General features: G+C 33.3%; 3 protein-coding genes across 3 annotated transcripts; all 3 read left to right on the forward strand.

Annotated features, from left to right (window-relative positions):
- The first annotated feature begins 1,998 nt into the window (after positions 1–1,998).
- Positions 1,999–4,404, forward strand: LOC18105783 (protein WEAK CHLOROPLAST MOVEMENT UNDER BLUE LIGHT 1). The gene is made up of 3 exons (XM_052447672.1): positions 1,999–2,075; positions 2,228–2,384; positions 2,725–4,404. Exons 1-3 carry the CDS (start codon positions 1,999–2,001, stop codon positions 4,402–4,404), a joined length of 1,914 nt encoding a protein of 637 aa, XP_052303632.1.
- Positions 4,405–15,051: 10,647 nt separating this feature from the next.
- Positions 15,052–19,371, forward strand: LOC18105784 (probable LRR receptor-like serine/threonine-protein kinase At1g74360). Its single transcript, XM_006374386.3, has 2 exons — positions 15,052–15,553; positions 15,847–19,371. The coding sequence occupies exons 1-2, from the start codon at positions 15,283–15,285 to the stop codon at positions 19,038–19,040; spliced, it is 3,465 nt and encodes a 1,154-aa protein (XP_006374448.2). The 5' UTR covers positions 15,052–15,282; the 3' UTR covers positions 19,041–19,371.
- A 3,242-nt stretch (positions 19,372–22,613) lies between these two features.
- LOC18105785 (probable receptor-like protein kinase At5g61350) lies at positions 22,614–25,756 on the forward strand. The gene has a single exon (XM_006374387.3). It carries the CDS (start codon positions 22,795–22,797, stop codon positions 25,396–25,398), a length of 2,604 nt encoding a protein of 867 aa, XP_006374449.3. The 5' UTR covers positions 22,614–22,794; the 3' UTR covers positions 25,399–25,756.
- Positions 25,757–26,951: the final 1,195 nt, after the last annotated feature.

Consider the following 26,951-nt stretch of genomic DNA (forward strand, 5'->3'; position numbering starts at 1 on the left):
TTTAGGCATCTTGGTTTTCAGATCAAGATCATTTCCTTGCTTTCTTTCTTTGTAGTTTTAATGTTCTAATTTTATTTCATGTTATAGTTTCATTAATCTCTTGTTTATGCCTTTCATTTCATTTACTATACTTATATAATTATGTTCTCTTCTTGTTTATTTATGTTTCTCTTCTTCATTATGTTTAGCTAAGTTTATTATGTCAAGGTGAAAAGATTTCACTAATGGTGTTAGGATAAGTATAATATAAACTCAATATGGACTTCAATGATTATATCCTTAACAACTTGCTATTAACATGTCTTATTATTTTTATCTTATTAATTCTTAATACCTTACTTGTTAAATGATTAATCTAGATTTGTGTTGTATAACACTTGGTACAACAAATGCTTGACACTTTCATAGCCAACCGTATGGTATAACCTACAACTGTGTTATGAAAGGAACTTGATTTGTTGTTAACATAAGTTAGCATCATGAATTCCTGACAATATTTAAAAGTTTGGTGTTACTTGAATAAGATAATTAATATGATCATGTTAATAATTTATAATGAGCTATTGATGACAAATCATCCGATTGGAACCTCCTTTGTGTGTGGTTTCCAGTTGAGTAATAAAAAGAGTTTATATTATACTTATTTAAAATACCATTAGTGGATCCTCTAACCTTGACAACTGTTTTTATCATTGTTTAATCTTCACATTAATCTTACATCTCTAAATTCTCTTTAACTCATTATTATTATTATTATTATTATTATTATTATTATTATTATTATTTATAATTTATATAGTTAACCTCCTTGTGGTTCGACCCTGGTCTTGCCGGGTTATTTATTACTTTGACACTCCTGCACTTGGAAGAAGACATCAATCTTTTGATCGTGTCAGCCTTCATTGAACTTCTATATTCAAGACAAATCTATTGACACCAAAATCGATGTTTTTTTAGGCTAGAATGTGGCCGTCCAAGAGCTTTTTCTCTTATTTTTCTTTTCTAATAACTTTCTCTCTCCTTTCCTAATAATGAAGGACTGAAATGTAAGAAATATGAAGTTTTATGATTGAAACTAAAACTTTAAAAACTACAAGGACCAAAACATAGAATGACATGCTTCTTGAATAGTACAAATGAGAAAACCATTTCTTAATACTGGTCCATGTTTTTTCAAAATTCTTTTTAACTTAACCCCACAATTGTATTTCGTAATAACAATATGTAATATAACATAAAGATAATCTTTGCCACATTGCATATGATAGGGCGTGCACAAATAAACAAAGCTGAACATGTAAAACAATGATAACATGGAAGGACAAAAACACAAAGAAAAAAAGTACTTTAATGACCAAAGCCAAAAAGAATAAAAAACTCTAGGAACCCAAAAGGAGAAAATGGATATAAATAATGGGATGAATATCTTAATGTAGCTTGATTAACAGTAAAGCTCTGTAGAGTTATTTGTAGGGTTACTAATGAGCAAAACTAGAATAACGAGGTAAGCTCTTCATTTAATGTTAAGAAATTCCTGTAGGTTCTTGCTCGGAGTAAAAGTAACTCTCTTTCTCCTAGTGCCCAAGTGTTATTAATTACGTAAATTCATGTTAGAAATATTTCACCAAAGAAAAAAATTTCTTTGTTAACATAAATTTACCGTAAAAATCAGCTATGGATTAGAAAAGATCAGGACAATATGATTAATCCCGCGGAAATTCCGAAAAACACAACCATCTTTGATTTAAAATCGATTACTTCAACGCAAAACATTGTAGTCTTCACAGCTGTGACAAGACCTAAACACCTCGTATTCTACAACAAACAGACAATGCAAATCTTTCTTTTGTTTATCAATCTTTAATTTTCATTTTCCAGTCTGCTTTACTTGGAATTCATTTCACTGCAATTACCGGTACCGTTTAAATTTCTTTCGAAGTATTATTGAAGTAGAATAGGGTTGTATGATTATAAATGAAAGTAATTTCTCATATATGTATGTGTTTTGATGCATGGCATGGTCTTGATGGCCGAAATCGATCTGTTAGGCATCATTTTTACTTTGGTTTCCTACGGTTAGATTCTTGATGTGTATAAAAACTAGCTTCCAATTTGACTACAAATCGTTTAAGCTAAGAACTAACACAGATCATGTCTTTCTGGCATTAATTTCATTCTTTGAACAACCATGCTTAATTATAACTATCGGTTACGATTTTTGTCGCAGGTTATTGGCTCATGTTGAAATAGTTTCTTGGGAGATATACATACTGTTGGTGAGATTGAAACCAAACGTATCGAATCAGTGCATGAAAGTTGCCCTTACTTTGTTCGGAGAGAAAGGTGATCACAAGAAACCCCGGTCTAGCGGTGTCAGTGGTGATGTAAGCTCTCTTTATATATCATATTGTTTGGAACTCATTCCGTTTCATTTCTACTCGGCTTGGTTAAAATTCAATAATTTGTTTTAATATTTGAAATGTTGTTAATGTAATAAAGATTATTTGCTATTACACAAGCCAACTCCCCAGCTGATCACTTGGCTAAGCAACTGCAGATTTAATTTGTTGCTTGGTTGTATTTTGTTTAAATTATTTCTTCCTGGCTTTGGCTTCTCAAGATTTTTTATAGGTTCATTCGTATATTGTATTTAGTGTTTTACGAAGTATAGAATATGACTTCTTGGCTATTTTGTTGTTCCCTCTAGCTTTTTTTTAACCGTAGGAGATGGAAAAAGAGAAGGATGTTGAAACCCTGCTAAAAGATTTGGCCAATTACAAGGTGCAAATGGCAGCGAAGGATTCCGCCTACTCGCAGCTGCTACTTAAGCTAGAGCATTATCAGAAATCTTCTGAGGAACTCTCCCTACTGTTGAAGAAATCTGAGGTTGAGAGAGACGTATACTGTGAAGATTGTAGAGAAGCTAGGACTCGGATACATGAACTTGAGGCCAAGGTAAAGGAGATGACTGATGAACTTTTAGAAACTGGAAAAATACGGGAGAAGCTTACTCATGTTTTGAGTGAATTGAAGTCTACAGAGGAAGAGATACTTGGAATGGAAACACAACTTGCTACTGCAAGGGAAGTGAATCTCAAGGCACTGGCAGAAGCAGAGCTGATGGCAACTGCAGCAAACATGGAAAAGAAAAGATCTGAAGAACTGGTAAAGCATGTCGCTGAGCTCAATGAAGCTATTCTTGTGTCAAAGCTTGCTTCCTTTGAAGCTGAAAAAGAGAAGTGCATGGTTTTATCTGATAAAGATGCTCGGTTAGAGTCAGCAATGGAAATGGCTGCTCAAGCACAAGAGCAGGTGGAAGACATGAAAAAGCGATTGGAAATAATGCAAGAATTGGAAAATCAGCTGCTAGCCAAATCTGTACTTGTTGATTCGCTACAGGCGGAACTCAATCAAGCATCTGAACTACTTAGTTCATCTAATAAAACTGTTTCGGATGCTGTAAAAGATTTGAATCAGCTAAACGTGGATTTGATAGTCAAGGAAAGAGATAATTCCGATCATACATTTTACTTTGGGGCATTGGAAACTGAATTGAATCAGTTAGAAGCAGAACTAAAGAATGAAAATGAAGAGGCAAGCCATTTGAGTCGTAACATGGAAATCCTCATGGATGAGCTACAGGAAGCAAAAACCAAAATATATGAAATTAAAGAAAGAGAGAAAGAAGCACAGATTGAGATTGCAGTGCTAAAATCTGAGCTTCATAAAGGAAGGTCTGAACTTTCAGCAGCTGAAGCAAGGTCTGGGAGTGTAAAACCCGGATTATATCTTGCCGTTCAGCAGCTAGCAGTCGAAGCTGAAGCAGCAGAGAGGGAAAATCAAAGGTTAAAAGGATTAGATAAGGTAACTGAGGAATCTGAAGACTTTGGGCTCATGCACACTGATCAATATGAAAAGTACTCATGTCAAGACGTAGACGCTTTTCAGAAAAATGAGTCAAATGCAGAATCTGTGAAGAGAAGAAATGAGAATGATGGAAATATAACAATTTCACTTGAAGAATACGAGTTCTTGATCAGGAAAGCTGAGAAGGCCGGTGAATTCTTAAGAAGAGAATCTTCCAATATGTCCATCACATCCATCACATCTGAAAATAAGTACGAATCACAACTTCTAAAGAAAGAGTTGGAGATTGCAATTGTGAAAAATAGGGAGTTGAGGACTAGGTTAGAACAGGCTGTTACAAGGGCTGAAGCCGCTGAAAAAGCTAAAACAATACTCGAAGATCAACAAAAGAGGCGTCAAGAACAAAAGCAGAGGATAAAGGCAGCTATAGTGGGGCTTCACGAGGAATCTACATCAAGAGAGTTCAGTTCTTCGACATATGGGAGTGCACCCAAAGAATATCAGCCACTGGGTAAGGTTCTTAACATGAAATTCTAGTCCTGGTAAGACATTTTATGCAAGTAAATTTCAGCGTGTATCATTGAACGTTAAACAGTGTTTCCAGAATGTACAGAGTAAGCGATTGATCGATCCTCTTATATTATGTCTTGCTATAGCAGCATCTCTTGTTATTTTAACTAATTTGTTTCATTACATTCCTATACGCAAGCCACTATAGATTGTATATATCATCTGTCCTCCATGTTATCGTCAGTAGGTGCAAATATTCTCAAACTCTTGGATGCTTTGTTTTTCTTTGCGTTGTTGCGTATACTCATAATAAGTTTTTTTTATTAAATTTACAAAACTCTTCAAATGATTAATTAATTTTATTATAATTTATATTTCATATTCACGTCTTGTTATACGCATAGAATGAGGATGATGAATTACAAATAATTTTAGTTCTCTAAGGCAAGGTTTTTGTTACGTTAAGTTATAAATATTTTTTAACTTGATGGAGGAGAGGGGGGAAAGAAAAAAAGAAAAAGGAGACAAAAATTAAAAGACAATACAAAGGGAAATACTTTTTTAATTTTTGTCTCTTTTTTTTTTTGTGATCATTTTCGGTTTGGTTCGGTTTTTATTAAAAAAACAACCAAACCGGTTTTTTTTAAAACAAAAAACCACAACTGGTTCTGGTTTGGCTCAGTTTGGCTCGGTTTTTTTCCGATTTGACTCGGTTTTTTACCGGTTTGGCTCGGTTTTTTTCCCGGTTTTTTTTGTTTGGGTTCGGTTTGGTTTTTTGATTTCAGGCTTATAAAACCGAACCCGAACCGAGCTAGTTAGTTTTTTAAAAATTCTAATCGATTTAATCAGTTTTTTTACGATTCGGTTTTTTCAGTTATTTTTTTCAGTTTAATCAGTTTTTTGATTTTTTTACTTATCCCTGTAAAATACCATAAGAAAAAGAAAAGGAAGGTAAGTTCAAGGAGTGAATACTGTAGAAGATAAGGAGTAACATCTTTATCTTTCCAGGTATGAACATCACCTTATTTTCCTTTGACATACAAGAAAGCACTATTTTAAGGCCTAGTGTGTAAACTGTGTTTCTTTGATGAGCATGATAATATTCTTTTATAATGTTATTTTTTAATTTAAGAATGACGTGGGTTACTTTTTAATTTATCTTTTAAAATCAGTCCACGAGGGGATTTTTAAATCTTATTGGTTTTTTGTTCTTCTATTTTTTTTATTTTTTTTTTGTTATTTGCCAGATGATAGTATGTTTTTCTAGGTATGGCAGTGCCATTCTTTGATATAGTTTCTAGTTATAGAAAGAATAATAATTATAAATTTTTCCACTCTATTTATTTTTAGTTATCTACTTTCATGTGTAAACGAGGTGGCATGCCCGCGACCTGCTGCGGGCTTATAAAATAAATGTACTTAATAGTGTTATAATTATAAACCAGCGCTAGATAAGTAATAAGTAATAAAAATTAAAAGTATGATGGAGCCAATATTTCATGATGAGAAAAAAAGTTGTGTTGGTGATCAAAAACTTAGAGACTGAACAAAATGATTGTTTTCGCCATATTTTTTAAAAATTACAAAACTAAATTCTCTACCAACTTAACATTAAAAAAAAACCAACAAAGATAATCTTGGAAGGAAAAAAACCCACGAGGAAAAACGTTGTAGCAATTGACAATGTTTTGTGAGGAAAACTACAGTGTTTTCTCCAATAAAATCGACAAAGACAATTTTAGAAAAAATCATAAAAAAAAACCATTTAGAGAAATACTGTAGCAATTCACAGTGTTTTGTGAAAAAAGCTACAACGATGTCCCCATATGATTTAGTTTTATTATAATTATAATTCTTAATCAACTCAATATTAAAACAAAATCGACAAAGATAATTTTAGAAAAAATCATATGGGAAAACACTGCAACAATTCACAATGTTTTAAATAAAAAACATTACAAAGCTAAATTCTGAATAAGCTCAATATTAAAAAAATAAAATTGACAGATACAATTTTAGAAAAAAAAATAACAAAAAACAAACAGGGAAAAAAAACCATGTTGGAAATATTGTAGCAATTCACAATGTTTTGTGATGAAAGCTACAGTGCTTCCCCACATGATTTAACCTTATTTGTAATGACTTGTAATTGTAATTCTCAATCAGCTTAATATTAAAAAAATAAAATTGACAAAGATAATTTTGAAAAAATCATAAGAAAAAAAATACCATGTTGAGAGACACTCTAGCAATCCATAGTGTTTTGTGAGGAAAGCTACAATATTTTCTCCACATGATTAAGCTTTATTACAAAGTTAAATTCTAACCAGCTCAATATTAAAAAAATAAAATTGATAAAAATAATTTTGGAAAAAAATATTACAAAAAAAAAACACAAAAGAAACTGGAAAAAAAACCGTGGGAAAAAACACTATGACAATTCACAGTAATTTGCGAGGAAAGTTACAATATTTTTCTCACATATTGTAACTGTAATTTTTCACCAGCTCAATATTAAAAAATAAAATCAAAAAAGTTAATTTCAGAGAAAATCATCAAAAAATAAAACAACAAAAACCATACGGAGAAACACTATAAGCAATCAACAATATTTTAAAGAAAAAAAATTATAAAACTAAATTCTCAATTAACTCAATATAAAAAAAATAAAATCAACAAATATAATTTTGAAAAATCAAAAAATAAAAAAGAAAAACCATGTGGGAAAACACAATAAAAATTCACAGTATTTTAAAGGAAAAAAATTACAAAGCGAAATTTTTAACCAGCTCAATATTAAAAAGTAAAATCGACAAAGATAATTTTGAAAAAACAATAAACAAAAAAGGGGGAAAGTTGGAAAAAAAAGGAAAGTAATTTTTGGAAAAACAAAAGAAAAAAGAGGAAATTTGGAAAAAACAAAGATGAAAAAAAAAACAAAAAAGTAAAAAAAAAAAAAAGAGGAATGCACCACAATACATTGGGTGTGGGTGAACAGTGAAATTCAACTTCTGATTTCATATTTGAATTTAATAACAAGTTTAATAACTCCATTACCACTTGGTTAAAATCAGAAGGCTTATTGGGTCAACATACCCAATAAACTAAAATACACAACCCTGATTTTTTAAAATAAAATCATTTACTTTTAATGTTTGAAGCAAATGGGATAAAATTCGAGAATTTTAGGTGTTAACTTAGAAATTAAAAATTAGAACTTTAATTTAGCCCTTTTCAATAAGTCTTTAGTTTTTAAGAGCAATATCGAAGTTTTTAAGAACGATAATTCTCATTTTAAAAGGAACTGATGTCAAGATTCATTTTTTTACGAATAAGCAAATCAAAGAGTCTTTTATTTTTAGGGATCGACATTAATTTTTTCATAAAATAATTTAAAATTATATAGAAAAAAAAAGATGAAAACAATTAGGATAATTAATAGCAATCACAAAGATAAATTTAGGAGAAAACACATAGTAAAAGCAACATTTTGTAAGAAAGAATGTTGTAAGGGTAATGTCGTTCTTCCCTTAAACATAACTAACTATTTCCTGAATCTCTAAAACCGGTGCACATTTTAGGATCCCCAGTTTCCTTTAATTTTTGCAATCCATGTCCCCAATTTTATTTCAGGGAGTCCTGGCCAACGTCATGGTGTAACAATTAATAAATATTTTTCTTTATCTTTAATTTTTATTTAACTTTGATTAATGGAGCTAATCTTTGATTAATGAATATATAGTAAAAATAAAGTTTTTAGGGCAAAAAATTTTTTACAAAGAAAATTATAAAGTGATTATAATTATGAATTTTTTATTGCATTAAAACATTTTTCTTTCATAAAGGAAAGAATATAGTATTTACATGTCTCAATAGCTCAAATTAATGTCAGTATATAATATGACACGCTTCTAGATGGTGCACTTGATCTTCAAGTATAAATCAAATAATTATCGAATTGATAATAAATTAAAATTTTTAATTTATTTAATCATATTTCAATTCGGCATAATTTATATTTGAGCCAATATATTAGAAGCCTAATGAGTGACACACAATAAAAACTATTTGTCAGAAATTAAACTGAGACAATTAATTAAATATGACTTGATTGAATAAATTTTTAAAATTATCCTAAAATATATATGTAATATTATTAAGCGGAAAATTCATATTTTGCCATTATAGGGTTAATAGAATCTCCCGATAAATAAAATGTTATACCTTATATTTTTTGGTAGAGAGAAAAACCACACAATTTATAAAACATATGTATAAAAAAACACCAAAAACAAAAATAAAAAGCTAACACTCAAAAGCTTGATGATCTCTCTCTTTTAAAAAAAAGTTTTAGGAGATTCCTCACTAGTGGTTTTTATGGATTATTATTAGAGGTTAAATACTTGGATGGCTTGTGGTTTACAATAACCAGCCTTAAAAAAACTAATCAAACCTCAGAAACACGATTTGATCTTAAGGTTATTTTTGTATAAACCTTAAATGACTCTAGATTGTCTAATAAGATTTTTGAAACTCCTGAAAAAATTTTAAATTATTGTTTTAATTGTGTTTGTATGCTTTCAAGAAACCAAACAAAAATATCATAAGGGAAGGTTCTAGTTATTATATGCATGGGTAGGCTAGCCAACTAAGTTGGTCTAAAAAAGGTCTCCCACTACTCAGTTCACAATCTTAATGGGCTGAATTGAGGCCTACAAGGTACAAAGAGTATAGACTATGGCATTAGCACATCGACTATATACCATAACCAAATAGACTATCCATGAGAGTCTAGTAGTTTCAAGAGTATTACCTAGGCTAGAGACCATCGAGGCAATGCTACTTTCCCAAGCTAACCTAAAGCAATGTGTGAGTGAAAGATAAGTGTTGTATGGTGTGTGAGTAGACACAACTCCATATCCAACCTAAACAAATCAAGAAAAAATAGGAATGAATGAAATGATCACACAAAAATTAACCAAATAAACATATATATATATAAAGATCTAAACATCAAATCAAACAATAACAAGCAACAAATCAATTTAGACAAACAAGCATAACAAAGACATTCAAAGAATATATTAAAGCACATCATACACATTATCATTAAAAAAATAAACATATAAAATGTATCCCTTATTAAGATCCCCAATGGTGTCTCCATGGTTACTAGAAATCCTAATTGATATTTTAGAGGTCTTTGGGTAAATGGATAATTATGTAATAGGAAAAGATAACAATCACTTTATACATTATACGTGAGGTAAGTTGCATTGTTGTTTATTTTTAATGATAAATATGCTAATTGTGCTTACATATTAATATTTTTCTAAACTAATATATGCATGTTTTATTATTAAAGGTAAAATACTAAGATGTAAGGTAGTAATTTGAGACAAGCACCTAGTAACAAGGCTCAATTCTCACTTTTAAAATATGAGCATTAAACTTGTAAGGATGTAAGCAAATAATAAACATAAACTTGTTGAAGATTATATTGATTAGAATGGGCTCAAAGGCCACCACTCACTCAATAAGCCTATGTGAAATAACAACAATCCAATTCTAACTCGTTTATCACACCAAACAAAGATATCTCAAAACAAGAACATTGGAATAAAATCAACACACATGATTATAGAAAATCTAAATCTAAATTCATACAACAAAAGGATTATTAATTTTTTTGGGATATATTGTTTTTTATAAAAAATCAAAACATTTTAAACACAATAATATGGTGTATTAAACAATTCTATTACCAACCAATCAACATTCTATGACAAAATCCAATGGCGATTCATTTATCCTAAATGGGCTGATGAATAATAAAATTATTAATACACAATATTATTTCAAGGAGGATAATATTTCAAAAAAAAAAATTGAATGAAATAAAGTAATGTATTAAGTAACTTTATTATCAACCAATAGACACTCCAGGATAATGCACAATAAAAATTCATTTATCCTAGGCGGGTTTGTGAATAATAAAACCATTAATATACCATAACTTTGCAAAAGAGGAAAAATATTTTAGGATATTCTGAATACAATAATGTAATGTATTAAGCTATTTCATTTATTACCAATTAACACTCTAGAACAACGTCTATTGACGATTCATTTATTCTAGGTGGATCTATGAATAATAAAACTATTAATACACTCAAAATTGCATATTAAAACCATCAATACACAACATCACAAATAAAAACAACATCATCACACGACATCCAAAAAAAAATTAACATAACAAATAAAAACAACATCACTGTACATGAAATTTCACGTCAAGATCAAACCATTACGTCTCAGATAAACCAATTACAACCTAATCCTCCTAACTTCATCGCAGGGTGTTGATTCCAACCTTATTCCATCTTAAAAATAAATCTCTAGCAATATTTTGTCCCCGGGTTTGCCACATAATGGTGTGAACCCCAACACTTCAAAAATTTTACAATAATTATAATTATATGCAATCAATTGAAAAATCATCAACAATAATCAATATTTTTTTTAAAAAAAATTCATTTTGTATTCAAAATTGAACTTCAAAAGTGGTTGAGGTTCATTGGAGAGGCTAGAACAGTAGAAGATAACATCAACACGTATAACACCACCAACACTGTAAGGTTGTGGCGCATGGTTACTCATTCCAACTAAGGGTAGAGGCTCTGGTGGCTAATCGTGTGCCTTGATCCTTCCTCTTCCTTCATATACTGGCAGTGAGTTTCACTATTATTTATGGAGGGAGATTATGTCACTTGAAGGTTTGATTTTCTCTTTCTCTTTCATATTCTCTTTCAATTTGTTTCACCATCTCCACTGCATAGTTACTGCTGTAGTAAATGTGGGGGTTGCTAACAGTTATTCGAGAAGAGAAGATGGTAGCGATAAAGGCCTAATCTGGTGGTTATGGGCTACAACTATATAGATGAGTTGTCAATACTAGATTTTGGTTTCTTAAAGAGAGAAGGTTGCATGATCGAGTTGTCAATGATGCTAGGATCTATCATGGTGGTTGGTGGAGTTGAGATATGTCGCTAGCCTTGAAAGAGATTTAGAGAGGAGGTTGTTTTATTGTCATTTCCCCCCTTGATTTTAGATTTTTTTTTTGTTTTTTTCTTCTCCTTTCTCTTTCCCTCTTTTCTTCTCTCCCTGCACAAAAATTTTATCTTTTTATGTCTTTCACTCTATTTTTTTTTCCTTTTTCTCTTTGGATTTTCTCACTTTTTATTCTTTTTTTCTCTCTCTCTCTCTCTTTTTCCTTCTTCCTACACACTATCTTTTTTTCCTTAAAAAATTTCTCTTCTTTCTCTTTCTTTTTTTCTCCCCCTCGCCACTTTTTTTTTTTTTTTATGATGGGGTCCCTTATTTACACTACCTAATATTTTCTCTTTTATTCCTTATTCTCTCTTATCTCACCACCTTCTAAAACCTTCTACCCATTACTCATCTTATCACCTTATTTTATTTTTTTCTTTTATTTATTTTTCAATCTTATCTCTTAGTTGTTTAGGGGAGGGATCAGAAATGTTCATGTTAGTCCCTCATCCCTTACTCAATTATCATTATGCTCAATACAATTTCTCGTTGATTTTTTTATGATTTTCTTAGATTTTTTTTATTTTAAAAATTCAACAACATGCATATGATAAGCATAAAGGTTGAAACTTATAAAATAGCCAAAATTAGCCAAATTATATCAAAAATGCATTTTTGATTTTTTTAAAAAAAATTGATTGAAACAAGGGTCAAGATCGAGTAATGATACACTCCACATGAATGGATTTTTATTTATTTGATTAAAAAAATATTTAAATATTTATATTAATAAAATATTCCTTTATCTTATTGTTTTATTTTTTTATTTAAGATCTTGAATTATATGCGATTATCATTTATATGAATTTTATACGTAAGTACTCCAAAAATATTAGGTCAAGTTTCCCCCCATTTTCTTCTTCCCCTTTATACACGTTTTTATTTAACACCCAGCAAGTTTAAATAGTTCAGCATAAATAAAACCTTGTACATTTTTTTATTTGCATTCAATGTAGCTTGGCAACTGCTTTTCCTCATCTCTCTTTCTCATGCTCATCGTCTTACATCCCGGCGACAGTAGCCTATAGTAAACTCAGCTAAACAATGAAGATGGCCATCAAAATAACTCAATTAACATCCAATATTCAAATAAAAGTTAATAAAATATTAAATTAGTCCTATTTTTGGTAATTAAAGTTTTGATGATAAATGACTTTATCAGTTAAATTTATATGATTCCCCAGCTCCTACCTTTTTGGTGGGTTTTCTGGAGAATCTCCTTGTAAGCAATAGTGTTTTCCATGTCTTGAGTTGATGAAGGAGTCATTAATTCTATACCCAGACTTTGGCTAATCCAGTTGGGCGTCGTGCACACAAGAGTCGATGAGCCCCTCTATACTTTGGAGAAGAAATAATATTTTAGTGAATAAGTGAGTGAATAACGTGTGCCCTTTTTATGAAAACATTTTCCATGAATATTTTACTGCAAAAGAAACGAAATCTAATCTCATTCCTTTCATAACTGTCCTTACAAAAATGTTATCCTCCTTTACGAGATCTAATTCTTCAGTCCATGGCACTTCATTTGAAAGATGCATGTTCTTATTCAATTCCTTAGACACGGTGATGATGCAAATAACTTGTAAAAGAAACACAGTGATGTAATTGAAAACCCTTGTTTATTTGGATTGTTTTCGTCATGTATAAATATATCAAGGCTCGCAAAAATTTGATGACACAATGGTTGACAATTAGAGCCCTCATTCTGACTTTGCTGTTCTTGAGGGAAGATGACAGGAACTTCAGAGACTGACAATCCCACGGGTGATGGATTGCTAGTTTCCCTTGCCGTAAAGCTTGATCCTAAGACACGATGGATTGATGACATTTGTTGTTGTTATATGCCTCTATGTTGCTCGACATTTGAGCTCGTGACATTGACGATAATGCCAGACAAACCTACCTACCTCTTTGAGAGAGAGAGATAGGGATTCCCTTTGTAGGAGGAGACTAAAAAAAAAAACATCGTTTTCAAAGATAACTGTAACCCTGGGGGCAAAATCCTTAACGTCCTCTTTTAGGTGGCATTTGGTGTTATTTGGTGGGAGTTTCCTCGAAGATCCTGCTGAAAAAACATGAAGAACAATTCATTGGAATGATTATTTTAATATGGAATCCAATGAGAGTGTTATTGTTTGTGCGTATTTTTAGTTTTTTTATTATTAATGTTTAGAATTGATGTATTCTAATTAAGGATACGAATTATCAAGGGTCTATTAAAAATTTATTTAAATCATTATCAACTAAATGGATATCTCTATCAATATGATTGATAAATGTTTATTTACATATATAGTAATAAACAATTTTTTATTTTTACAATATGCATTTTTGCCTAGTCTGCCAATTAGTGCTTGTTTTTTTAAAAAAAAAACAGCAACAAAATAATGATAAATGCATTGTTTGCTGAATTGAGTTGGAGTGGTATTTTTAAAAAGAAAAAAAACTCACATACTCTATTCTTATCATGTTTTTATTTGCTAATACAAGAACAATAATAAAGCGGATTTGTGTATGATGATGTTGTTATAATATATATTGGTAGACATGATTTTGCACCGGGTGCAAAAATTAAAAGTCAATACTTGTCTGAACCCATTAATAATATGTTTTGTAGATTAATTTATATTGATCAAAGACATCATTGTCTCAATATTTAAAAAAATAATATTAAAATACTGTGATTTTAAATTTTTATAAATCAAATCAAGTGTTTTACTAAATTGATACGGCCACAATCGAACGAGTTATATAAAAGATCAACCAACTTGATTTAGTGATTTTAATAATCATGATACCCACAATGGAGCTAAATCTCCAAGATTGATGCCCATAATTATATATAATGACTATTTTTTAGTTGTTGAATCAATTAAAGTTTTTTTTTTCCAATCTTATTCATCTGATTTTCATTAAGATAACTTGAAATATATTTGAGGCATATTTATCGATAGCAGCTTGATTTGTCTAGAATTACAAGGATTGATATTATTATTATTTTTATTTGAGAATTTTATTTTTAAAATTTTCTTTGACTTCATCAAATCACTGTAAAAACATATAAATTTAGTTTCAATTAACATATAAAAGTAACTCAAAATTATCAAAAAAAAAAAAAAAACTGAATTGCTAGAGGATGTACGTTTTTAAAATCACCAACCGTGAACTGTGGCTTACCAAACCCGTACGTGTGTGTGTGTGTGTGTTATATTCTAAAGCCATATATGATCACACATATATTTGTCCGTAGACGTATAATGGTTCTCACGCACCCATCAATCATTTTCAATATCAATTTTTCCTTGTTCAAACTTCAAACTTGTACTGATTGGGGGAAAACTTTGGTTTTTTTTTTTAATTTTATTTTTAACGTGACAAGTATTTCTTTGAGCAAGTCTGAGTCAAACTGCGGCCAAAACGCATGAACGGGTCAACACGGGCGGCTAACCGGCCCTTACTTGCTTCAAGCCTTTTCCATCCACCGTACAAAACACACACGTAAAGGCTGTAAGAGAATATTATTAATCAAATTTGTTTCTTGAGGGATATGAGCACCCTTTAAACTGTCAATCTCCCTGTTAATTCCTCTTATTACATGTTTCTTGAGGGATATGAGCATCCTCAAATCAGTTTAGTTATGAACCAATGCTAAATCTTTTTAAGAAAAATATGACATTTACAATAACCTGAGAAAATTTAATATATTTTTCTTTCAGATGTTGAGCCATAGTCAATGAAAGGAGCAAATTTCTTTCATAGTCACTGGGTCAACTTGCTATATTCTATAGTATAATGGCTATTTTCATTACTATAGATTACAAAACAATATACATAAAACTATGCGAAGCGTTTCTTCCATGTTTGGTTTGGTCTCCCTGCAGTCTGCAGGCCCTGCGATTCAGCCATTTTCTTACAAGCAGTGTTTTTCTTATATGGGGTTGTGAGGAGCCTGAAGATATAAAGAAGAAAAGGAAGAAGACAGTAGCAAGTCTGATCATGAAAGAAGACGAAACTGATCATTTATGGCGGATTGTATTGTTCATGTTCTTAATCTTGATTACAGGTACGTACTAATCTTTTTTGGCTTAGATTCTTTCTTTTCTTGTTCTAATTCCTAGGATTTGATGATCATGGTATTGCTTTATGCTTGTATAGTTGCTTTGATCGATAGTATAAGCCTTGAGCATGGCACGAGTACAATCACAACTCCCTAACTTCATTAATTACAAATAATTTACCTGTTCATGTTTATTATCCTTCCATGGTGTCCAAAAATATTTTCTGAAATCCTATATTCAAGGAATTGAGATGCCGATGACCTGACTAGAATGTTCTGTTTCTGCTAATTAATTGTAGGTTCAGTAGTAGTGTCTGGAGATTCGCTTGACACGGATAGACAAGTCCTTCTTGGCTTGAAATCATTCCTCGAAGAACGAAACCACGTAAACAGAGGACAGTACTCTCAGTGGAACCAGCAGAGCTCAAATCCCTGCAACTGGTCTGGAATCCTATGCACACTTGATGGCTCAAGAGTTAGAGGCATTAACTTAGCTGCCAATAACATCTCTGGAGATTTGTATGGCAACTTCTCTTCCCTGACGGCCCTCACTTACCTCGATCTTTCTCAAAACACTTTCGGTGGTGCTGTTCCTGGTGACTTGAGCAACTGTCAGAATCTTGTTTATCTTAACCTCTCACATAACATCCTTGAGGGTGAGCTCAACCTGACTGGCTTGACCAAATTGGAGACTCTTGATTTGTCTACGAATAGGATTTTTGGTGGAATTCAGTTCAGCTTTCCGGGAATTTGTAACAACTTGATTGTGGCAAATGTCTCAGCGAATAATTTCAGTGGTGGGATCGATAATTTCTTTGATGGCTGCTTGAAGTTGCAGTATCTTGATCTAAGCTCCAACTTTTTCAGTGGAGCAATATGGAAAGGTTTTTCAAGGCTGAAGGAGTTTTCTGTGTCTGAGAATTATCTCAGCGGAGAAGTTTCAGGGTCATTCTTTGCTGAGAATAATTGTAGCCTGCAAGTGTTGGACTTATCAGGAAACAATTTCATTGGCAAGGTACCAAGCGAGGTATCAAATTGCAGGAATTTGTCTATTTTGAATCTGTGGGGAAACAGTTTCACCGGAGAAATTCCATCTGAGATAGGTTTGATTTCAAGTCTAGAAGGTTTGTTCTTGGGGAACAACACATTTTCTCCGACAATACCAGAGTCTCTTTTGAACTTAGGTAACTTGGCCTTTTTGGATTTGAGCAGAAATCATTTTGGGGGTGACATACAGCAGATATTTGGGAGATTCACACAGCTGAAGATTCTGGTGTTACACGGGAATTCATATATCGACGGCATAAATTCTTCAGGCATTCTCAAACTACCTAATCTAGTTGGATTAGATCTGAGCAACAACAGCTTCACGGGTCCATTACCTGTTGAAATCTCTGAAATGCACAACTTGAAGTTCTTGATCCTAGCGTATAATCAATTTAACAGCAATATACCACAAGAATATGGAAATTTTCGAGGCTTGCAAGCTCTTGATCTCTCCTTCAACAACCTAAGTGGACAAATACCTTCTTCTCTTGGAAAGTTGAGGTCACTCTTGTGGTTAATGCTTGCAAACAACACGTTGACAGGTGAAATTCCGGCTGAATTGGGAAGCTGCACTAGTTTGTTGTGGCTGAACCTTGCCAACAACCAGCTCTCTGGGAGTATTCCGCGTGAATTGATGAAGGTAGGAATGGACCCCTCGCAAACATTTGAATCAAACCAGCGGGATGGAGGCATCATCGCTGGCTCAGGTGAGTGTTTGACAATGAAGAGGTGGATTCCTGCAGATTATCCACCATTCAGTTTTATATATACAATTCTAAATCGGAAGACCTGCAGAAGCATATGGGATAGGTTGATTAAAGGGGTTGGCCTTTTCCCGGTATGTGCAGCAGGATCAACTGTCCGTACACTTCAAATCTCAGGCTATCTTCAACTGAGCGGCAACCAGCTTTCTGGAGAGGTCCCTGGAGATATTGGTAAGATGCATAGTTTCAGTATGATACATTTGGGTTTCAATAACTTGAGCGGTACGCTCCCTCCACAGATTGGACAATTGCCACTGGTAGTCTTAAACCTCACCAAAAATACCTTCTCCGGTGAAATTCCAAATGAAATTGGGAACGCCGAATGCATAAAGAATCTTGATTTATCTTGCAACAACTTCTCTGGCACGTTTCCTGTAAGCTTGAACAACTTGAGTGAGCTTAGCAAGTTTAACATCTCTTACAATCCTTTAATTTCTGGTACAATCCCAACAACTGGGCAGTTGGCAACATTTGAGAAAGATTCCTACCTTGGCGATCCACTCCTGAAACTTCCCAGCTTTATCAACAATTCCATGGGTTCCCCGCCAAATCAATATCCAAAAATCGAGAAGAAAGAGCCTAAAAAGTGGGTTGCAGTTCTGGTGCTGTTAACAATGACTGTGGCATTATTAATTTGCGGACTTGCTTCACTTGTAGTTTGCATGCTGGTGAAAAGTCCAGCAGAGTCACCAGGATACCTCTTAGACGATACCAAACACCTCCGGCATGACTTTGCATCAAGTTCATGGAGTTCATCTCCATGGTCGTCAGATACAGTTAAGGTCATACGTTTGGACAGAACAGCATTCACTCATGCTGACATCTTGAAGGCAACAGGCAATTTTACAGAAAGCAGAATCATTGGGAAGGGAGGTTTTGGAACAGTGTACAGAGGAGTATTGCCTGATGGAAGAGAAGTGGCAGTTAAGAAGCTACAGAGAGAAGGAATTGAAGGTGAAAAGGAATTTCGAGCTGAAATGGAAGTTCTAACTGGAAATGGCTTCGGCTGGCCTCATCCAAACCTAGTAACACTTTATGGGTGGTGCCTTGATGGTACAGAGAAAATATTGGTGTATGAGTACATGGAGGGTGGAAGCTTGGAGGATCTTATATCAGATAGGACGAGGCTAACATGGAGGAGACGTATTGACATAGCAATTGATGTGGCACGCGCATTAGTATTTCTTCACCATGAGTGCTACCCTGCGATTGTGCACCGTGATGTCAAGGCTAGCAATGTCCTGCTAGATAAAGATGGCAAGGCACGAGTCACTGACTTTGGTCTTGCTAGATTTGTTGATGTCGGGGATAGCCATGTGAGCACAATGGTGGCTGGCACCGTTGGGTATGTTGCGCCGGAATACGGACAAACTTTCCACGCGACTACCAAAGGCGATGTGTACAGTTTTGGGGTACTGTCAATGGAACTGGCAACAGGGAGGCGAGCTGTGGATGGAGGAGAAGAGTGCCTATTGGAATGGGCTAGAAGGGTGATGGGAAGCGGCAGACATGGATTAAGTAGAGCTAGGATACCAGTAGTGCTTCTGGGCTCAGGGTTGGCTGAGGGAGCAGAGGAGATGTGTGACCTACTAAGGATTGGAATAGGATGCACGGCAGAGGCACCACAATGGAGACCAAACATGAAGGAGGTGCTAGCTATGCTAATAAAACTATCATGCTGATTTTCATTCCTTCCTCGTGCTGATTTTCAAGATTAGATGACGATCATGAGTGGTTAGTTGCCCTCATAAGTTGTCCATATACAAGTCTAGCTACGCTACTCTAACAACATCACAGGAAAACACACTGCACAGATTCTGATTGTACACCAAAACATTCTTCATTTTGTTGAGAGTTGAAAATTCACTCATGAGCAACGCTCTGAACCACAACTTCTACTTTCTTCCAAGTTCGTTCGGGATATTTTCCATTTCTCTTCGTATATTTGGGACAGCTGCTGTTCAAATATTGTAAGAAAAACTTAAAATCAAACCAAACCAATGACTTTCCCTCTGTGTCAAAGAATATATATATATATATATATATATATATATATATATATAGTAAGAGGAGGGTGTTCGGTGGAGGAGATTTCAAATTCCACGCTTCTAGATATCTTGAATGCCTTTTTTGCTATAAAAAAAAAATGTTAAATATAAAAATATTAATTTTCTTACATCACATTATCCCCAACCCACGAATGTTATTTTAAATAGACAAACAATATATTTACTTTTACCAATATTAATAAAATTGGTGTAAACTTGTAACTTATTGAACAACTAATATATATTTTAATGATTTTATTATATGTGTGAAGTAATTTGGAAGCTGATTTGTTATCTTATCGTGTAATTTTATTTCTTTTATAACGTTAAATTTATTATTAGATTCTATAGATTCAATTTATAAAGGTATAATATTATATTTGTATAAAACTTCCTTATAAACCAAACCCAATAAAAATATATTATTTAGATTTTTTTATTTTAAATTAAACACAAATACTACATTCTCACCAATTATATTTCTAGCAATCATATCCCAAAAGAACTATGAGAATCCAAAAGATCTAAATTAATGCTTGTTTGTTATTGTATTTTTAATTATATTTGAGTGCGTTTTAAAATTACATTTACTTTAAAAAATACTAAATTAATATTTCTTCTATGATTATTCTGATAATTTTAATGTATTGATATTAAAAATTAAAAAATTATATATATTGTATTTTTTTAATTAAAAGTAAAAACTACAAAAATATTAAGAGTAAAGAAAGATTTACAAGAGTTCTTGTAGGTTCAAAATCCCATCAAGATTTAACTTATCATTTTATATAGTAATTAATTTTTAGTGATTTTTGAACTAGTCATTTATAAAGTGAAGAACTCAAAATAATCTAGTAAGAGTCCTCTAAGACTCAATCATGGAAGCCTCGTATCAGCAAAATTAAACTTAACTTTATAAGAATTGTTTAGGACAAAAAAAAAACATTTGTGAAAATCGTCTAAAACTCAAACACACGAAAGAAAATAAAAGAGTCTTTTAAAATTTTAAAATTAAAAAAAAATATTTGTGTGAGCCCTTTAAACCTCAATCACAAAAGAAAATACGAGAATTCTCTGAGACTTAAAATTATTACCAGATGGAATAAAGGTTTATAAGAGTTTTATTAGGCTCAAAATAAAATAGGAATCTGGGTTTAAACTTGCCAAAGTTTTATTGGATTCAAATTCCCTACAGCTTTCCTGGGCTAAAAAAGAAAAACGTTTGCAACAGCCTTGCTAGGCTTAAAATAGAAAGAAATTTGCTGGGTTTAAATTGGCTAAAATCTTGGTAAAGACTCAGATTTGCTGGAGCATTGCGAGGCTAAAAATGGAAAATGTTTGTAGGAGCTTTCCAGAAACAGAGTCTTTAGATAGCTTCTTTATGCTCCGTAATGGAAAACAAAATTGTTGAACTTTGATGTTTCAAATTATTCAACATAATTTTGTCATTCTTTACTACTAGACTAGGCAAGCATCTTTCCTAAATTTATAATGGGAAAGGAGTTCATGATGCTTCGACTCTGAAGGTAACTGAATAGCACTTGGAACTATTAATTGGACAATTCATGGCTGTAGAATCCACACATCTGAAGAAGAAAAAAATAAAATGGGAAGGAGAATCCACTGCTAATGGGTCTCATTCGATCTTAAATTGTGCATTCCTGTTTGCATTATGTCTAGTTGTAGCTCCTGTCACCTTCGCTTTATAATATATCTGGTTGTTTCATAAAGCATAATTTCATCCAGGTTGAGAGTCGCCGAAGATTTAGCATCCTTCGATCTTGGGATCAAGATGGGCTCGCTTGATCTTCTTTTGAGTGCTGTATCATCTATTTACCATGATTATGTTGGCACCAATACTAAACTGTGCTATTGTGCCTTGTAAACGAAGTTTATGTCCTTCAAATCTTTTTATGTAGGTATCGTGTTGCAGAGATAGCATGGGTACAGGATAATCCACCAGAAGGATTAGAACAAAGAACCGAAGTGTTCTTATTTTTCTGGCATATTATATGTATCTTCATCTTATCTCTGTTTGTGTGCGCGAGTGTGCATGTTTATTATTTTCTTCTTTTTATGGTAGCGATGTGACAATTGGTGGGTTAACACCATATATTACAGGATAATCCACTCGAAGGGGAACAATGAATATCTAATCTGTGTATGTTTTCTCCTCTCTTCTTTTCTTTTCTGGTTTTCAAGTGATAATGAGAATGCGAAGACTGAGCCTTAAAGTACACTTTCTCTAGGTGCTAAAAGAGGTACAAAAGAGGATATGACGCGGACTGGTATATCTAAGAACATCAGAACAGGGCTGCAGGATGCAGTGAAAATGTGTAATTTTCATAGATCGGATGCTATGGAAATATCCATTTTATACAACCAATATTCCTTCATCCCATGATCGTGGATCTCATTCTTTTTATACAATATTTTAAACTGAAATCCATCAAAATAGGAAAACTCATTTCTCATCTGTAGCAAGTCAAGTTCTTCGTGTCCTGAAGAGAAATAATAAGGAAATTGAGCTCATAAGCCTTTACCTTAATATTGTTAGTCAGCAGAACCAACAGTTGTCCCATTTTATTTATCCACGTTTCTATTTTCAACTGTCTCAAAATGTTTTGTCAAAACATGCTATGAAGTGTTTAGTTTTTCATTATACTTGTTAAAACCATATGTATTTGATGTAACAGAAACGAGATTCGGTATAAGTTAAAACCTTTAAAGATCAAGAATGCCATAACTATAAAAAGATTCTCAAAATATTTAATTTTATATCAAAAGATGATTACGAGAGAATGAAAATAATGAAAGGTTGGAGTAATTTTGGATGATGTGGTATTATATTTATTGCCTTTTTTTTATCTTTATAAAAACGGGGCAAACAAATTTCGGATGAAGGGAATATTTAGTGTTTTGATCCAAATTTCAAGAGTTCAAATCCAAACGTAAAAGGGCATTAGCAGTAAGCAGAAACATGGCTAAGCAGTAAGCAGAAGTAGTGGTGTGGGTGATTAATTGATTATGAATATAAAACATTGGTTTGCAGGCATTTATGATTGTTTTTTCTGCTGCTGTTGTTGGTAGTAGTAGTGGCATACAAGGTTCAACGCGTAGCTCGCTATTAAGCTTTAAGGATCATTTTTCTTACCAAGTCTTCTCTCGTACCGCCCATCCAATCCAATTATTATAACATGACAACCCTGCACGTCCTTCCCTTGCCTGCTCCCATCTATCTTCTCTTTATTTGTTCAACTTCGCGGCCATTTTATTACGTGCAAAGCTAAACCACCCTTCAAACACCATCCAATGTCACCACCACTGCTGCTGCGGCCACCGTTTTGTTAACAAACAACATTACCCTTTCCTACACCACCTCGAGAGAATGGAAGGTCGACAGAACTGGCCGATCTCCTCCCTTTCTCTGCTTTTACTTTCCAATCTTTTTTTCATCCTTGTAAACTCCACTCCCGCAATAGACTCTTCTTCTGTGGCTGCATACACACCCCCGGATAACTATCTAATTGATTGTGGATCACCGCAGGATACCAAGCTTGATGATGGCCGGACCTTCAAATCTGATTCTGCCTCGCGGAGTTACCTTGAAACCAATGAAGATGTACAAACTTCTGTCGATTCCATTTCCGTAAAAGGGTTTTCTGTCTCTTCTTCTGCGCTCCCTTTATTTCGCAGTGCAAGGATTTTGACGGCTGTTTCAAAATATACATTTTACATCACTCGTCCAGGGTGGCATTGGGTTCGTTTTTACTTTCACCCGCTTCCTCACCCTGTATACAATCTAACCAGTGCTGTTTTCAGTATCACCACTGATGAGTTTGTCCTCTTACATGACTTCTTTGTCAAAGATAACTCCACATTGGCTTTCAAGGAATATCTCTTTAATGTTTCCGGTGATAGATTCTCCCTCCTTTTCAAGCCCAAGGAGAGATCTTTTGCATTCATCAATGCCATCGAAGTTGTGTCTGCCCCGGACGGTCTTATCTCTGATTCTGCATCCACAGTTCCCCAAGATGGAACTTTAAATGGTTTGTTTCAGCATGCTTTTGAAGTGTGTTATCGGTTGAATGTTGGAGGACCAACCATAACTCCAATGAATGACACCTTGTCAAGGACATGGCTGCCTGATACCCCATACAACGTCTTTCCCCAAGGAGCGCAGAATGCATCCATTATTCCCAGTGCTGTCAAATACCAGCAAAGTGGAGCAACTCCATATATCGCACCGAGCTGGGTTTATGCAACTGCAGATGAAATGGCAGAATCTGAGACGCTGCAACCAAACTTCAATCTGACATGGCAGATGAATGTTGATCCTGGATTTTCCTACTTGATCAGAATGCACTTCTGTGACGTTGTCAGCCAGGCCCTTAATGATTTGTACTTCAACGTGTATATAAACAGCATGATGAGTGTGTCAGGTCTTGATCTTTCTTCCATAAACAATGCCCTTTCAACTGCATATTATACAGATTTTGTGCTCAATGCCTCGTCCATCAGGAATGGTTCCGTCAGGGTTCAGGTTGGCCCTGCTTCCGGCATGCAGTCAGGCATCTCTAATGCTATTCTTAATGGATTGGAGGTCATAAAGATTAGCAACTCAGTGAGGAGCTTGGATGGTTTATTTGGCGTTGATGGATCATCAGGTGGAGGACGTACAATGAAGATTGCTGCGGGTGTTGGGCTTGCAATGGGGGTGACAGCAATGCTGTTACTTGCAATTGTGTGCATCCGGTGGCAACAGAGGCCTCGAGATTGGGAGAAGCGAAACAGCTTCTCGTCATGGCTCCTTCCTCTCCACACCAGCCAATCTTTTTTCTCGAACAGCAAGAGCAGCTCGAGGAGATCAAGCATCTTTGGTTCCCGGACAAGCAAAAGTGGTTTTTCTAGCTACTTTTCTAATCAAGGTCTTGGCCGGTACTTCAGTTTTAGTGAATTGCAGAATGCCACACAAAATTTTGATGAGAAGGCAGTGATTGGAGTTGGTGGGTTTGGAAAAGTTTATCTTGGAGTGTTTGAAGATGGAACAAAGATGGCAATAAAACGAGGGAACCCAGGATCAGAGCAGGGCATAAACGAGTTCCAGACAGAAATACAAATGCTTTCCATGCTAAGGCATCGCCACCTTGTATCACTTGTTGGCTTCTCAGATGAACAATCAGAGATGATTCTTGTTTATGAGTACATGGCTAATGGCCCACTTCGTGACCACATCTATGGCTCAAAAAAAGCCCCTTTGTCATGGAAACAACGGCTTGAGATTTGCATTGGTGCAGCTCGAGGTTTGCATTATCTGCACACCGGCGCAGCACAAGGCATCATCCACCGCGATGTAAAAACCACAAATATACTTGTTGATGAGAATTTGGTTGCAAAAGTATCAGACTTTGGGCTTTCCAAAGCTGCACCAATGGAACAACAGTATGTGAGCACTGCCGTGAAGGGTAGCTTTGGATATCTTGATCCTGAGTACTTCAGGAGACAGCAGCTTACTGAGAAATCTGATGTTTATTCGTTTGGAGTGGTTTTGTTTGAGGTTTTATGTGCAAGGCCTGTATTAAACCCGGCATTACCAAGAGAGCAGGTGAATTTGGCTGAGTGGGCAATGCAGTGTCACAGGAAGGGAGTGCTTAACAAGATAATCGATCCACATATCGCCGGAAGTATCAACGAAGAATCACTGAAAACATACGTGGAAGCTGCGGAGAAATGTTTAGCAGAACATGGTGTTGACAGGCCTGGCATGGGAGATGTATTGTGGAACCTAGAATATGCCTTGCAGCTTCAGGAGACTTCCTCTCAAACTCAAACAGATCTTCCAGAGGATAAAAGCACCAGTCACATTATTGCCTTCGAAAAGCCAAATGGAAAAGTTTGTGGAGGAGACTCTGGTGTTTCTGTCAGTGATGATTCTCAAGTAACTGTTACTTCTCCTTTATTCTCTCAGATTGAGAATTTTCAGGGAAGGTAAGAAACTGATTACGAATTAAACAACTAAATAAACGGTACCAGCATGCACTTGTTGGTGGTATATCTACGTCTCCATGCATGAGCATGACCGTAGCTACTCTCAGAAAAATCCTAAACGTCGGCCAACATAGATGCGGTGGGAATTTTTCCAACAACAAAAAAATCCCTTTATTTTTTTTTTTTTTTTTCAGTATACTAAACTGGGTTGTTTGTAGATGATTCTGCTGGGCAGACCTGATTGCTTCTTATTTATCATTTTTTTTATTTTTTTTCCCTTTAAATTGTCGTGTTTGGTTGCTTAATTAGTAATAGGGCATCATCATGTATAATTAATAGCACTCGACCAATGATCCAATGCTCCCATGATTATTATCCATTAATCAAGTATTAAAAAAAAAAAAAAAAAAAAAAAGGAACTCAGATGACTTTGTGACTTTAAGAACAACGGTCTATCCAAGCAGAAGAGTCTAATTTTTCAGATTTATTATTAGTAGGTACCAGCAAGTTGCTCACACGTTGTTGCAAATTAATCTGCTTCTAGGCAAATCTGCTTCTAAGATGCTTAAACTTGTAAGCAATCAAAGCTTCAATTGGATTGTAGAAAACCTCTTTTACTCTAAATTAAATAAAATTCAGTAAAAAATTAAATTAAGAACGGTTGGGAACGGGTCTTTTTAAAAATTTAAATTTTTTATATAAAATTATTTTTATTATATTTTTAAATTATTTTGATATGCTGAAATCAAAAATAATTTTTAAAAAATAAAATAATATTATTTTAATATATTTAAAAAAACACTTTAAAAAATAATTTTTATTACACTTTCAATCACCTCCTAAAAATCTCCATAATTTTTTTTTTTTTTTTGAATTCAAAGAATTCTAGTTAAAAAAATATTGGGCGAGATTTTAGCACTATCTTAATTTGAATAAAATATGTACTTCATTCTAATGTAGAGATTTTAGAGCCAAAAGACTTTAATAGAAAACTTTTTCCATTACCAAAAGTTTTGTTCAAAAGAAATGAATTTATTTAAAAAAACAAATTAGTAGTGAAATTGATATTGTAAATATTAATTAAAAAATTACTAAACTTTTTTTCTTCTTTTGTAGATACGTACGGTTTACTTGTTCTAGATATCATATTGCATAATTATATTATTTAGCTTTGATTTTCCATTTAACTCTTTTATTAAAAATATTGCAGGTTTTATTTTATTTTTATTTTTATTTTTATTTGAATATTAATATTATTTTCTTAGTTTTAAGATTGTGTTAGATAATTTTACTCTTTACATAGACTTTAACATCATATAATATTTTTTTCTTAATTATATAAATTTCATAATAAATATTTAAGCTTCTTAATTTTAAGATAATATTTTCATAATAAAAATTGAAAAAACTAAAGAAAAAAAAACTAACTTGTAAAATCTTAAAAATGAAAAAAATCCATTTTTGAAAAACCTAAAAAGATAAAACTAACTTGTAAAATCTTAAAAATATCTTTATGGCAACGAAACAATTTTTTGCAAGACATGGGTTCTTAAAACG

Source organism: Populus trichocarpa, chromosome 15 (assembly GCF_000002775.5).
Source record: "Populus trichocarpa isolate Nisqually-1 chromosome 15, P.trichocarpa_v4.1, whole genome shotgun sequence".
Taxonomy (NCBI): Eukaryota; Viridiplantae; Streptophyta; class Magnoliopsida; order Malpighiales; family Salicaceae; genus Populus; species Populus trichocarpa.

Coding starts and splice junctions, on each gene's coding strand:
- LOC18105784 (XM_006374386.3), top strand. CDS start 15,283: ATGGCTATTTTCATTACTATAGATTACAAAACAATATACATAAAACTA. Junction 15,554..15,846: donor GTTCTTAATCTTGATTACAG/GTACGTACTAAT, acceptor AATTAATTGTAG/GTTCAGTAGTAGTGTCTGGA.
- LOC18105783 (XM_052447672.1), top strand. CDS start 1,999: ATGTGTTTTGATGCATGGCATGGTCTTGATGGCCGAAATCGATCTGTT. Junction 2,076..2,227: donor TTTTACTTTGGTTTCCTACG/GTTAGATTCTTG, acceptor TTTTTGTCGCAG/GTTATTGGCTCATGTTGAAA. Junction 2,385..2,724: donor CTAGCGGTGTCAGTGGTGAT/GTAAGCTCTCTT, acceptor TTTTAACCGTAG/GAGATGGAAAAAGAGAAGGA.
- LOC18105785 (XM_006374387.3), top strand. CDS start 22,795: ATGGAAGGTCGACAGAACTGGCCGATCTCCTCCCTTTCTCTGCTTTTA.